Below are 15,482 nucleotides of genomic sequence, written 5' to 3' on the forward strand. Positions count from 1 at the left end.
TTTTCCACTTTTCGGTCTGAAAACCTTGAAGTCATCTTTGGTGCTTCTTTTCCTCTGTCACCCATATCCAATCCTTTGGGAAATCCTGTTGGCTCTGCCTTGTCAGTGTATCCAGAATTTGACTATTGCTAACTTTCTCTATAATTATCACTGTGGCTTGGGTGAAAATTCCTATAATAGGTTTCCAAAGTCTTCCTGACTCTAAAATTATCCCCTGTAGACTGATCTTAGCACAAAATGCAGATGACATTTTAAGAAAACTTTTAATACTACTGTGGTATTCAAACGCGATTCACATCTTAAAGGAGAGAGCTGTGGATGCCAAATTAAGGTCTCAAACTAGCTTTTTTTGACTCTAGCTTTTAGGATCATCCTGCTGTGATTATCCTTTACTGATAAGAGGTCTTGTTAAAGTGATAAAGTTTTGGGGTTTTTTTTGAACACCTAAACATATTTAAATCACCTTTAAAACATGTCATCCCTCCAGTATATTTAGAAGATATTTTTCAGGGGTGCCTGGCTGGTTCAGTCAATAGAGTGTGTGACTCTTGATCTTGGGGTTGTAAGTTTGAGCCCATGTTGGGTATAGAGACTACTTAAAAATAAAATCTTAAAAAAAAGAATATATTTTTCAAATTAAATTGATGAATTTGTTTTTTACTTTTTTCTCTATACAAATGAAAGCTGCAGTAAAAAAACCAGAATGAAACCTTGCGTTTAAACAGCTTTTCTTTGAACAGAGTCCCAAGGGTTTTGCACTCAAACTTTTCACATCATTAAATGGATTCTTCCCTGGTACTTTCTAATGAAGCTCTGGCAGACAACACATATTTTCCCTAAATTCTGATCAGTTCTGATATGCGGTATTCTATGTCCTTGGCACTTAACATATCTCTCCCCTCCCCACCCTCGTTCTAAAAGCATTAAGTAATAGGGTTCAGTCTCTTCCATTTAATGCTCTGAATCAGAATTCTCATCATTCTCATATGAAAAGAGTGACTGGGTCTTATAAAACATACAAATTAAGAGCTCTCTCCCCTGGAAATGCTTTTTTTTTTCCTCCAGATTTTATTTAAATTCAAGTTAGTTAACATATAGTGTAGTATTAGTTTCAGGGATAGAATTTAGTGATTCATCACTTGCATGTAACACCCAGTGCTCATTACAAGTGCCCTCCTTAATGCCCATCACCCATTTAGCCCATCTCTTCACCTACCTCCCCTCCAGCCACCCTCAGTTTGTTCCCTATAGTTAAGAGTCTCTTATGGAGATCTCTCCCCTGGAAATTCTGACTTGATGGATCTAGGTTGAGCATGAACCTGATATTTTAGGCAAGCATTCCAGATGATCTTAATTTTTAGAATTGTTCGGTAAAGCTTCAGGATAACTTAAAACAAGTAAAGTAGCACAGGTATTAGTATGTTCTTTGGTTATGGGAAATTACTGAAATGAAAAATAAAAGACCACATTAGAAATCATGTAAAATCTTATTAACCTGAAAAAAAAAAAGAAAAAACCCTTTAATCAGACATTTAGAAATCTAGTGACACGGGTGAGCTCCCACTTACTGGGTGATTGCAAAGGCAAGTGTTTCCTCTGAGCTCACATGAATATATTTAAAAGTAGTACATGGGTGTGGGTCACAGTGAGACACTCCTTAAGAACTTGGAATCAAGTTTGCTCTCTGAAAGTTAAAATAGTAAGTTTTCCACAAAGAGCTGAAGTTACTGTTCAACATCTGTTGAAATTAAGCACCTGTGAGAGTGAAACATCCAAGGACACTGAATATGAGTACTGCAAAGTGTGAACTGCATGTTACCTCAGAGAAGTAGGACTGGAATATGATGCAATTTTGTAAGCTTCATTCTAATGAACTATTTGACCTCTTGATGAAGAACGTTGTAGCAGTGGAGGCTGCTCATCGTGGATATAGAATAATGAAGAGTAATCAAAATACGATTTAATATTACATATACAGTGCCAGTTTTGGAAGACAGCAAACAAAGCATACTTGAACCACGCAGAAGTTTACTCAATCCTGGATCTAGTTATTTAGACAAGATGATTCTTGCAAAAGGCCCTGAAATCTCAGGACCCTCTCTAGACATATGGTCATCCAACTAGGCGGGATAAGGCCATTTTATTGGGTTTTGCCTACAGGCAGCTGGTTGGCTTACTTCACAGGCAATAATTAGCTAATCCACATTCCTCAGAAACAGTGATAGACAAAAGTTATTGAAGAAGATATCATATGCCTACTGGAACTAATGAGGAATAAGACTTTAATTTCAATACCTTATTTATAGATTTTCTTTTCACCCATATAAATAAATAAGATGAATATGAATAGGCTCAATGTTTGTGATTACTTGAAATCAGTGTTTGTTGTAAATAATTATAGAGATTGGGTAGGTAATAGAGTTAACATTCCTTCCTCCTCTTCAACCAAATAACAGCATTACACTGTAGTCATTGTTGTCTGGTAGTGAACTGTGTAAATAAGGATGAAAATCAGAATAACTATGCTGCTTTTATTTATGATAAAAATTCCCAGTTCCTACTGTTGGAGAGATTCTGAATTAACAGCATTGGGCATCTATTATCTGAGAAAGAAAAAAATTATATATACTCATATATTCTAAGGGTACTTGTATTAAGAACCAGCACAGTTCCTGCTCTGAATTTTTTTCCCCAAGTTTCCATCATCAACCCATTCACTCTCAACTGAATCATTCCTTACAAACTCTGACTTGTTCAGGGAGACCTTCTGCAATAATTATCTATAATTGTTCCATCTTCTTTAAATCTAAAACTCAGGGAGATTATATCTATGCTAGCAAGAGTCACTTGTTCCACATAATAAAGTCATCAGCCATGTATGTCCAAAAATACTTCTCTTATGAAGAGGAAAGGAAGTTATGTGTACACATTGGCTTCATTATTCCCCAGCTCCAGGGAAGGTGGAAAAGACAAAGAAAAACTCATCAATATGCAATATTAATAAAATTATAATTTATGTAATTTTACTCACATATAATAAATATATCCATGAATGTTTTCCCACAATATGTGAGTACATTCATAAATCATAGGAATCTTTTCTTTCTCAGCCTTAGTGGGTCAATTTAGCATGCTCTAAATAGTAACATGGTATGTGTATGTGTTGATGAATTCACTGAAACATTCAAAGTTTAATATGAGAATATTCTGACCTTATTACCATAAATATTTCAAGATATCCCAAAAGCTATTTCTTTACTCCACCTCATATGCAGGATTACAATTGTACAAACCCTTGTTATGATGTCTTTGCACATTTATTCGTTCCCTACATACACATGAATCCCAAATAAACAATGCTATACTTCATCAAATCTAAAACCATATTTTCCACATTTTAACTTTTAGAAACTGGGAGAAGTTCTAAAATTGATAGTTTTGGTTTTATGAATTATGACGTATTATACCTCAAATTGTATTGACACTTATGAAAAAAATCTATTTCTTCATAAGTTCACATATACTTGCAAATCATATAAGGAGAAAGTATTTCAAAATTTACTAGGCTTAAAATTTTACACTCTTGGTGTATTAGTTATTGCCATGGTGATGCTAAAGTTGACTCTTACATGTATACCAAGTCAAATAGGAAACAGTAAGAAATTGTATAACTTTAATGTTATATTAATATTCAATGAATGTTAAATACTTTTCTGGAAACATAACTCATTCTGGCTAAGTGATTCATTAATTTCAGGAGTTTTATTTACAAGATAAATGAAGGTATTGAACTTAATGTTGAACTATAAAAATTAAGTATTTTCCAGGGTTTGGTTTATACCAACTATTTTGCAGCTTTCTGGATAATCTTGGAGATTATTCAGATAAGTGTGCTTGCTCCAATATTATTGAGGGCAGAAATTAACGCAGTATAAAAGGGATTTCTAATCAGCAGTCTCTTCACAGCTGCTTTTACCTCTTTGTTCCGTAGACTATAGATGATAGGATTCAACATGGGGGTTAATCCACCATATACCAAAGCTATAAATTTATCTATTTCCTGTGAATCTACAGCTGAGGGCTTCAGGTACATGGAGAGAGCTGTCCCATAGAACAAAACCACCACAGTCAGGTGGGCTGTGCATGTTGAAAAGGCTTTGCTTTGACCATCCACTGAGCTGATTCTTAGGATGTTGGAGAGAATGAATGCATAAGATATACAAATTAGAAACATTGTCATGGGAAGGAGAAGTATGGTGATCACCAGCATGATTAATTCCACCATGGAGGTGTCCACACAAACCAGTTTCAAGACAGCCAGAATTTCACAAGTGAAATGATTGATTATGTTATGACCGCACAGAGAGAGCTGCAGCACAGATACTGTTTCCACCAGGGTGGTGAGGTAGCCTGTCACCCAGGAGCCAGCCGCAATCTGCACACAGACACTCTTGTTCATGATGATGGGGTACCTCAGGGGGTTGCAGATGGCCACATACCGGTCATACGCCATCATGGACAGGAGCACACACTCCGTGGAACCCATGGCAAGAGAAAAGTACATCTGAGCAGCACACCCTAAGAATGAGATGGTGTTTTTCCCTGAAACAAAGTTTGCCAGCATTGGAGTGAAAGCAGAAGAGGTGTACCAGATGTCTAAAAAGGAGAGGTTGCTGAGGAAGAAGTACATGGGTTTGTGTAGGTGGGAATCCAGGATGGTGATGGAGATCAGAATTATATTACCCAGCAGGGTGATCAGGTACATCAGCAAGCACAGCACAAATACAATGACCTCAACTTTGGGGTAGTGGGAAAATCCCAGGAAGAAAAAAATTTTTACAGATGTCAGATTTGCCTGGAACATTTTATTATGTCATATTCATTTGTGTATATGTATAGAAGAATTAACATCACGTATTATAGATAAAACATAAGATTATCTCCCTTCATATTTTCTGGCATTTTTTTCTTCATATGAACTTGTGGTCTATGCTATAGATTTGTAGTCTATGTAGTTAAATGCTTCTCTAGTTTGGTGATAGTATTAGTAATATATGTTTGAAGGAATTTGTCATTAATTAGGAAAATTTCAAGCAGGAAGTCAACAGATAAATCTTTAAGCTGTTATTTTTTATACAATATTTTTTTGGCAGTGTTGGGAAGAGGGAGGTTTAATTCATAAACATCATGAGAGATTGAGGAAAGAAATAATCTTACGCATTCTTTTCTTTTTCTGAAACCATATTTGTAACTTATCTGTGGATAAGTCATCCATTTACCTGAAACATTAGAATGATTTTCTTCCCCTGGTTTGGTAACAGTCTTCCTGCTTAGGAACTGTTCTGCTTTCCAAGCTCATCATTTCTTCTGTCACCCGTAGGGTTCTGTCCAAAATAATTTGGGAGATTCACTGAGGAAAAAAAAAAGTTATAAATTTCTGCAGTCATAGATTAATTAACTGAAAGCCTTGAACTTTCAACACAGGTCTGCAGTTTCCATCTCAAACCCAGGAATATGATGACAGATATTCTTCTCATGGTGGTAGACATATATAGAAATTCCTTTCATATAGCCAGAGTTGCCTGGCATCTGTGCTCCAGAAACATCCTCCAAAGGACCAGCTATTGGCACTATAAGGCAATTTAAGTTTTTTGTTGCTTGTGAGAAGTTTCCAATTCATACAGTAAATTATAGTTAGAAATCTATTTGTGCAGTATTAAGATTCTGAAACTCCAGGGATAATGTCCCATAGATCCAATTATAGTCAGTAGCTTGTCTGTTCTAATTGCAGTGTTATTCAAACAAGAAATAAACATGTTCCTGTCCACACTGTCTGGGAAGGTGAACTTTGCTCTGCTTCTGATTGTGTTATAAAATCGGTCAGTCTGGCTAATTTAAATAAAGTTAATAGGAATAAATATTGTTGTCAGTTTCTCCTTTAGACTAAGGAGGGTTTCATAATATGTACAATATGATTATACTTGATGTGGAGCCCACCGAAGATGGAAGAAGGAGAGTTTAAATAACTCTTCCATTGCTCATCATAGCTCAAAGTTAAGATGAGCGTAAATGTTCTTCATGGAACATGAAGGGCCAATTTGTTTAAAGAACACTTCTTTCAAGGTAGAACCATTTTGAGAAGACAGCTTCACTATATAAAGGTGTCTTGATCCTTCAGAAATCCAGCGAATGCTCTATTTATTTGAGTGATTTTTATAATCTCTGTTCACAATTTTCTGTTTTCTGAATGAGAGACTAATGGTGAGTAGTGCGTGGTGGTGTGGAGAACACATGCTGCTGGCTTCATCACTGTGCAATTGTGATTGAATGCCTTATTTTTTAGTAACAGACTGTAATCATGACTATTACTAAATTACATCAAATATGTTTTCATTCTCAGAGAAGGTAATAAATTTGAACTATTGCCAAGATAAAAAAAAAATCCAGGAATCCCCTCCTCACCGTTTGGTTTGTTACAAACAGAATATAGTCTTAAGGTTTTCTATTTACTCTGCTCCCACAGGGATGTAACCTTCAAGGCTCTAGAATGATTCACATCTTTAACTATAGGGCAGCTTGGTGCATAGGAAAGGCTAAGTAAGGCTTTAGTGCTTACAAATAATTCCCACCTTGCCACTTCTGTTTTGTCATCTAGGGCAAGTTGGTGATCTTATTGAGATTCAGCTTATTTGTAAAAGAGCAATGATAATATTTCTTTATCAAGGTTGTTATGAGGAATAGAGATATTTTATGTAAAGCAACCTACTAATATATAGTAGGTACTTACAGATTTTAGACTTTTCTCTCTTCTATAGTTTTGTTTGTTTCTTGAATCCTCTTCCTTTCTTGTATTTACTTCCTCTTCTCACTGTTTCCTTCCTTGTTTGACTACAGCAGTGTTCTTGCCTTTCTCCCCTCATTTAGACAAGATTCACTGCAGCCATACTACAAATGGTTGAAGCAAAAGGAGGAAGAGGCTGACATCTAGCCCCAGAGTCCCATTTCCCTCTGAATTCCTTTAGCCAATATAATTCCCATCTTACTTGTTTGATTTCTGTAGGCCAACGCTTATAAGGTTGTAAGTAAATAATTTAGGCTGGTCTCATTATGCCTAGAAGAGAACTGTACTTTAGGGCCTCCCCACAAGGATTTAGAGGGAAACAATGGCTAAGACTGAGGAAGGTGGCTGATCTGACTCCCCCAACCATGTATAAAGCACCAAACCACACTTCTGCTTTGGAGATACCTCAAAGCACACTGAAAAGAAGAGAAATCCTGAACCTCCATGGAAAAATGCAAACCCTATTTATGATAAAATAAAATACTCTCAGCAAGTTAGCAAAGGATACTTCCACAGGGATATCAGCAAGATGGTGAAATAGTAGTTTTCAGAGCTTGTACTCTCACAGAAACATAAGTTTGAACATCTATGCACAAATGAAAATACCTTTACAAGAGTTAAGGATTTCAGGTGAGAGATTATGTATTAGTAAATACTTCCAGATTTCTATTGAAACTCAGCCCAGAAATAAGAAAAGATACATTGAAGAGGGTAAGAACAACGTGTTCACATTACCCATGTCATCCTTTCCTCAAACCTGAGCAGTGCAATGCATAGAGACACTCTAGGGGGAGGAAGAGTGAAGTAGTATCCAACTTAACTGTGAACCCCAACACAGGGCACCCAGGCTGGCACTTGTGTCCTAGGGCTCCAAGCTTTCCCCCAGAACAACACTCCTGGCCACCACAATGCTAGGTCAGGCCCTGGGGCCCCAGGCTGAATGCCTGCCCTTGTGGACCTAGCTTCCATGTCTACCCCAGTGTCAAGCAGGCAGCTACAGCCCAACATATAGGCCAGCCCCTGATGATTATCACAGTAGATGCAGAAAAAAATGTGATGAAATTCAGCACTGTTTCATGATAAAAATTCTCAACAAAGAATGTACTTCAATATAATAAAGGCCACATCTGACAAGTCCACAGCTAACTTCATATTCAATAGTGAAAAGCTGAAAGCTTTCCCTCCATGACCAGGAACAAGACAAGCATGCCCAGTCCTGCCATTTCTGTTCAGTATAGTCCTGGAGGTCATTGCAAGAGCAGTTAGATAAGAAAAAGAAATAAAAGGCATCCAAACTGGAAAGAAAGAATGAAAATTGTCTGTTTGTAGATGACATTTTCTTACATATAGAAAACCCTTAAGACTACACCAAAAAACTGTTAGAACTAATAAACACATTCAGTAAAATTTCAGGATACAAAATCAATGTACAAAGGTCTGTTGCATTTCTATATATAATAATGAACTATTAGAAAGGGATAATAAGAAAACAATCCCACTTATAATACCATTAAAAATAGTAAAATACTAAGGAGGTGAAATATATGTACACTAAAAATTAAAGAAATTGATTAGAGAAATTGAAAAAGATGCAAATAAATGGAAATATATACATACTCATGGATTGGAAGAATTAATATTGTTATAATGTCCATACCACCCAAAGCAATCTATACATTCAATAAAATCCCTGTTAAAATTCCAATGGCATTTTTCACAGAAAAAAAAAATCCTAAAATTTCTTTGAAACCACAAAAGATCTCAAATAGCCAAACCAATCTTGAGAAAGAACAAAGCTGGAAACAACATATTTCCTGAATTCAAAATATACTACAAAGCTGTAGCAATTAAAACAGCATGGTGCTGGCATAAAAGCAGACCTATAGACCAACGGGAATAGAAGAGAAACCAGAAATAAATTCATGCACTTACAGCTAATTGATCTTTAACAAAGGTGCCAAGATTATAAAATGAGGAAAGGATAGTCTCTTCAATAAGTGGTGTTCACTGGATAAAGTATTCTTGGCTGCATATTCTTCTCATTTAGTACCCTGAATCTGTCTTGCCAGCCCTTTCTGGCTTGTCAGGTTTCTGTGGATAGGTCTGATGTTATTCTGATGTTCTTCCCGCCATACGTAAGGAACCTCCTCTCCCAGGATAGTTTCTTTGGCTGTAAGATTTGCAAGCTTCACTATTATATGTCGGGGTGTTGATCTATTTTTATTTATTTTGAGAGAGGTCCTCTCTGCCTCTTGGACACAAATGCTTGTTTTCTCTCCCAGATTAGGGAAGTTTTCAGCTAATTGAACATAATAAAAAAAAATAAATGGTGTCCTTAAAATTGGATATCCACATGCAGAAGAATGAATCGGACCCTTACCTCAGACACATATGCTTAAACCACCTCAAAAGGGATTAAGGACTTAAATATAAGTCTTGAAACTATAAAACTACTAGTGGAAAACATAGAGTTTTTAATGTTGGTCTTGACAATGATTTTTGGTTATGACTCCAAAAGCACAGGCAACAAAAGCAAAAATGGAAAAATGGCATTTTATTAAACTAAAAAGTTTCCACACAGCAAAGAACAATCAACAGAGTGAAGAGTTAACCTATGGAAAGGGAGAAGATATTTGTGAACCGTACATATAATAAGGAGTTAATATCCAAATTATATTAGGAACTCAAACAACTCAGGAAACAAATACCCAATTTAAAAATGGGCAAAGGACCTGAATAGACTTTTTTTTCCAATAAAGACATACAAATAGCCGATAGGTATATGAAAAAATGCTCAACATCGTTAACATCAGAGAAATGTATATCATAACTACAGAGAACAAACTGGTGGTTACCAGAGAGGAGGCAGGTAGAGGGGTGGGTTAAATGGTAATGGGGATTAAGGAGTGCACTTGTAGTGATGAGTACTCGGTATTGTATGGAAGTGTTGAATCACTCAATTGTACACCTGGAACTAATTTTACTCCATATGTCAAATAACTGGAATTTAAATAAAAACCTTTAAAAAGCTATTATTGAGGGGTGCCTGGGTGGCTCAGTCGTTAAGTCTGCCTTTGGCTCAGGGCATGATCCCGGAGTCCTGGGATCGAGCCCTGCATCAGGCTCCTCCACTGGGAGCCTGCTTCTTCCTCTGCCACTCCTCCTGCTTGTGTTCCCTCTCTCGCTGGCTATCTCTCTCTCTGTTAAATTAATAAATAAAATCTTTAAAAAAAAGCGCTATTATTGAGCTATCACCTTAATCTGTTAGAATGACTATTAATAAAGATAAGTATTGGTGAGGATGTGGAGAAAATGGAATGCTTGTGCACTGTTAGTGGGAATGCAAATTAGTACAGCCATTATGGAAAATAGTATGGAGGTTCCTCAAAAAACTAAAAATAGTATTGCCATATGATCCAGCAATCCCACTTCTGGATCACATGGTAGAAAGGAGATGAAATCAGTATCTCAAAGAGATATCTTCTTCACTCCCATGTTTATTGTAGCATTAGTCACAATAGTAAAGGATGGAATCCACCTAAATGTCTATCAACAGATGAATAGATAAAGAAATTATGGTATATTCATAAAACTGAATATTATTCAGCCTTAAAAGGAAAAGAAATCTTGTTACATTTTACAATTAAGGTACATTGTACTAAGTGAAATAAGCCAGGCACAGAAAGTCAAATACTATATTGTCTCACTTATGTGAGGAATCTAAAAAAGTTGAACTCACAAATCATAGAGTGGAATGGTGCCAAGCAGGGGCTCTAGGTTAGAGGATATGAGGAAATGATACAAAGTTTCAGTTATGCAGGATGAGTAAGTTCTGGAGATCTAATATACAACATGTTGAATATAGTGAATAATATCATACTTTATACTTGGAATTGGCTAAGAGAGTCAATCTTAAATGTTCACTCTGCATATGCACACACAAAAATGATAACTATATGAAGTGATAGATGTGTTAATTAGCATGATCATGGTAGTCATTTCACAATGTTTATGCATTTAAAAACATTACATTGTACACCATAAATACATACCTTTTACTTGTCAATTGTACCTATGTAAAGCTGGGAGAAAATTAAAAATAGCACCTAACAACAACAATAGGATACTTTCAAAACATAATAAAGGACATCTGTGGATGGTAACATCAAAACAATGAAAGGAGGGTTTGAATGTTTCTTTTAGGTGGTGATATTTTTGGATTCTATCTAATAAATCTTTGCCTTTTCAATGGTAAAAATGATACTCTGTGTCTCGTGGGCAGTTTTATAGGTTGTATGTTTATGTTTAGGTCTATGACCTATTTCAAATCCATTGTTGTGTATGGTGTGAGATACAGAGCATTATTTATGGAAAAAACTATCCTTTCCCCATTGAATTACCTTAGCATTTTTGTTGAAAATCTATTGATCATATATGTGTGGGTTTCTTTCTGTACACCTCTGTCCTGTTCCATTGATTTGTTTTACTTTATGTCAACACCAAGTGACTTTATTATAGGTTTATAATAAGGTTAATAAGACAGTAGTATAATCTTCCAACTTCATTCTTTTTAAAAATCGTTTGGGCTATTCTAGGTCCTTTCATTTCCATGTCAGTTTTAGAATCATCTTGGCAGTTTCTCTAAAATCTCTGCCTAGATTTTGAATGGAATGGCATTAATCTGTAAATCACTCTGGGAAGAATTGATAACTTAATATTGACTCTTTTAATTCATGACAAAGATATCTCTGTAATAGGTCTTCCTTAATTTGTTTCAACAGTGCTTTTAGCTTTTAGTATAAAAGTCTTAAACACCTTCTATTAATTTTGTTATTTTTATTTTTAATCTATTTCAAATGATGTTTAAAAATATATTTTCCAATTGTTTATTATTGGTAAATAGAAATGCAACTGGTTTGTGTGATTTGACATATCCTGATAGCTTAGGTAAATTCTCATAGTAATTTTATTAGTTATTTTGTGGATTCCTTGGAATTTTTTGTAGTTGTGTACATACACCATCTGTGAATAAAGACAGTTTCCTTCTTTCCAATTGTAATGCCTTTTATTTATTTTTCTTGCCTTATTATACTGCCCAGGACACCCAGTACAATGTTATATGGAAGTGGTGGTAGTGAATGTGCTTGCCTTGTTCTTGATCTCAGGAGGGGGACATTCTGCCTTTTAACGGACTTTATCTTGCTGTTTTGCCTTGGATATATCCCCACATTCAGCCTCTTTTTTTCTTGTCTCTAAATGGAAAGGATTGATATAGATCATATTTTTATTTTTAATCATGGCAAAATTGGTTAACTTTATCATCTTACCCATTTCAAGTATACAGTTCAGTTTTGTTATGTATATTCACATTATTGTGCAATAAATATCTAGAACTTTTTCATCTTGCAAGACTGGAACTCTGTACTCACTATTCACCAATCCCCCCTCACCACCACTACCCCTTGGCAACCAACTACATTCTGCTTTTATGATTTTGATTTCTTCATATAAATATAAATCATACAGTAATTGTCCTTTTGTGACTGGCTAAGCATAATTTACTAAGCATAATATCCTTGAGGTCTATTAATGTTGTGGCATGTGACAGGACTTCCTTCTCTTTTAATGCTGCGTAATATTCCCTTGTATGTATATACCACATTTCTTTTATACTTTCAGTTGTTGATGAGCATTTGGGTAGTTTCCTCCTCTTGGCTGTTGTGAATAATGCTGCATTAAACAGGAGTGTACAGATATTGCTTTGAGATCTTGCTTTAAATTCTTTTAGATGTATACCCAGGAGTGGGATTGCTGGGTTTATCATAGTTCTATTTTAATTCTTTGAGAAATCTTCATAATATTTTCCTTAATGGCTGCACCATTTTACATTCTCACCAATAGCGTACAAGGGTTCCAACTTCTTTGCATCCTTACCAACACTTGGGCACAAAAGCTGTTGGACTGAGGAGCTCCTCCTACCTAGATGATCCAGGCATTGCAAAAACAACATTTTTAATACTCTCATCCCTAACTACACCCCCCCAAAGCAAGCAAACCAGCAAACACCTATAGAGCATGCTTCTCCTACTCTGTTTTGATCTTGAATAAATCATGTAATTAACACTTACCAATTTTCAATTACTGTGCTAGGTGCTGGTGATCAGAAGATGGTAAAGGTATAAGCCCTTTTCTTAGCATCTTCTCAGACTAATTAGGGAAATGGAATATAAAGATAGAGTAATTTGTGAGGCATGGGAGTGAGTAACCTTTGCTACGGTCTGGGAATGGGTTACAAAGGAGTTTCTGGAAGAGTTCATACTAGAGATGAGTTTGGGAGGTTATTAAGGGCAGCCAGATGCATATGTGAGAGAAAAGGCTTCCAGGCAAGGAGAATGACATATATTTAAACTTAGAGTTGTAAAATGTCATTTTGCATTCAGGAAAAGGTAAGTAGATTGGTGTGATCTGTCACTAAATGCCAAAGAGGGAGTTGCAGGTGATAAAATTGGAATTGTCAGATGAAGTAGCCTATGCTAATTTAGGAGCTTCATAGCCCATGTTTTAGGTACTGTAGAAGGATTTTTTTTTTAACTGGAAGAAAAGCAAAATGAATATGCTTCTTATTTTTGAGAAAAATCACTTTGGTGTTATTGGGGAGAAGGAATTTGAAATAAGGCTGAAATTAAAACTCTGACAATAAATATAAATAGGGCAAGTTTGAGTCCTGAGATATAACATCATCTGGTGTTCACTTGATTAAGGGAGTTAGACAGAACACCATAGTTGAACATAGTTGAACATAGTTGAACATAATCTAAGAAAATTGGGAGAAGGGTAAAATGAACTCTCAGCTGAGATCATAATGCGGCCTCGCAGATGCATAATTAATGTCTTATTTTGACGCATTCTAAAGATTGCTGGGAGCAATATGAAAGATGTAATGATAAAGGACACTGTCGGGGGCAGGGGTGGACTGGACAGCCCCTTTCAAGTGATCTCAGGAGGATCCTTGTGCATGGTTAAATTATGAGGGAAGTGATGTGACAAATATTTGGGGCTGAGGGAATTTGATACTTTACTAATCTCTCCTAAAGAAGGCAATCATTTATTGCTGACTGGACCTAAGTCTGCTTGAAAAATCTTTATGCCTCCCCAAAGAAGAGTTAAGATCAAGGGAAAGACAACCTCATCTTCTAAGAAGTAGAGCAGTTCCTCAAGTTGAAGACTCTATGGAGCCGAATTTTCTGGAGAGGAAAGAGCATTGAACCAAGATTGGGGTTATTCCATAGGAAACTGAATTAGTTTGGTAGGCTGCCATAACAAAATATCACAGACCAGGTGGCTTAACCAACAGAAATTTATTTTTTCCCAGTGCCGGAGGCTGGAAGTCCAAGATCAAGGTGCTGGTAAAATTGGTTTCTCCCCTGAGGAGGCCTCCCCTGAGGCCTTTCTCCTTGGCTTGCAGATGGCTGTTTTCTTCGTGTGTGTTCATGTGGTTGTCTCTCTGAATGCACCTGTCTAGTGCCTCTCTGTGTCCAAATATCTTCTCCTTATAAGGACACTGGTTATATTGAATTAGGACCCACCTTAATGAACTCATTTTAATTTGATTATACCTTTAAAAACCTTATCTCCAAATATGGTCACATTCTGAGGTACTGGAGGTTAGGACATCAGCTTAACAATTTGGGGAGGCATAATTCAGCCCATAACAGAAGGTATGATCACTAGGCACCTGGAAATTTTACAATTCTTCAGGAATATACTAAGGGCCTTATTAAAGCTTATACAGGTATGTAGGAAAAATCTGGGGGTCCTGTGAAGTAAATTGCTCACCAAAATCCATACTGACCTGCTCCCCAAGTAGTAGTGAGTTTTCTTTCTTGGTGGCAGGGAGCACACCTACCTGATAGCTTTCCAGCACATTTCTTGAGGTGGGACACCAGCAAAACAGATGCTTTAGGCAGGTGTAGGGGTGTTATTTGACAGCTGGGTGCACATTGGTTTGTGCTGCATTTCCTAAACAGAGAGTAAAGAAAGCTTTGTCTCGTCCCCACTGGACAGGTACCTCAGGCCCAGGGGTTTGATGGGTGTCATTTTTGCTTCCCAGTATAATTTTTGGTTTGTTAGGATTCTCTAAGGCTGGCATAGAAGCTAGAGTTAAAAAAAATAAATCATGTTTAGGGGGCGCCTGGATGGCGCAGTCATTAAGCATCTGCCTTTGGCTCAGGGCATGATCCCGGCATTCTGGGATCGAGCCGCGCATCAGGCTCCTCCGCTGGGAGCCTGCTTCTTCCTCTCCCACTCCCCCTGCTTGTGTTCCCTCTCTCGCTGGCTGTCTCTCTCTATCACGTTAATAAATAAAATCTTTAAAAAAAAAAATCATGTTTAAGAAAAATTTTTTAGGGATGCCTGGGTGTCTCAGTCAGTTAAGTATCCGACTCTTGATTTTGGCTCAGGTCATGATCTCAGGGTCAGAAGATTGAGCCCCACATCGGGCTCCGTGCTCAGCATGGAGTCTGCTTAATATTCTCTCTCTCCCTCTCCCTTTGCCCCTCCCCCCGCTGTGCATTCTCTTTCTCTCTCTGTCTCTGTCTAAATCAATAAATAAAATCTTAAAAAGAAAAAAAAGAAAAATTTC

General features: G+C 36.6%; 1 protein-coding gene and 1 long non-coding RNA gene across 2 annotated transcripts in view; one reads left to right on the forward strand and one right to left on the reverse strand.

The window, feature by feature from the left end:
* LOC123781066 (uncharacterized) overlaps positions 1 to 15,482 on the forward strand; it is a 614,912-nt gene that overhangs the window by 227,884 nt on the left and 371,546 nt on the right. The gene's annotated exons all lie outside the window — the stretch shown is intronic.
* Positions 3,881 to 4,864, reverse strand: OR13F1 (olfactory receptor family 13 subfamily F member 1). Its single transcript, XM_045780576.2, has one exon. The coding sequence runs from the start codon at positions 4,862 to 4,864 to the stop codon at positions 3,881 to 3,883; it is 984 nt and encodes a 327-aa protein (XP_045636532.2).

This window comes from Ursus americanus, chromosome 18 (genome assembly GCF_024610735.1).
Source record: "Ursus americanus isolate L20-20 chromosome 18, mUrsAme1.1.p, whole genome shotgun sequence".
NCBI lineage: Eukaryota > Metazoa > Chordata > Mammalia > Carnivora > Ursidae > Ursus > Ursus americanus.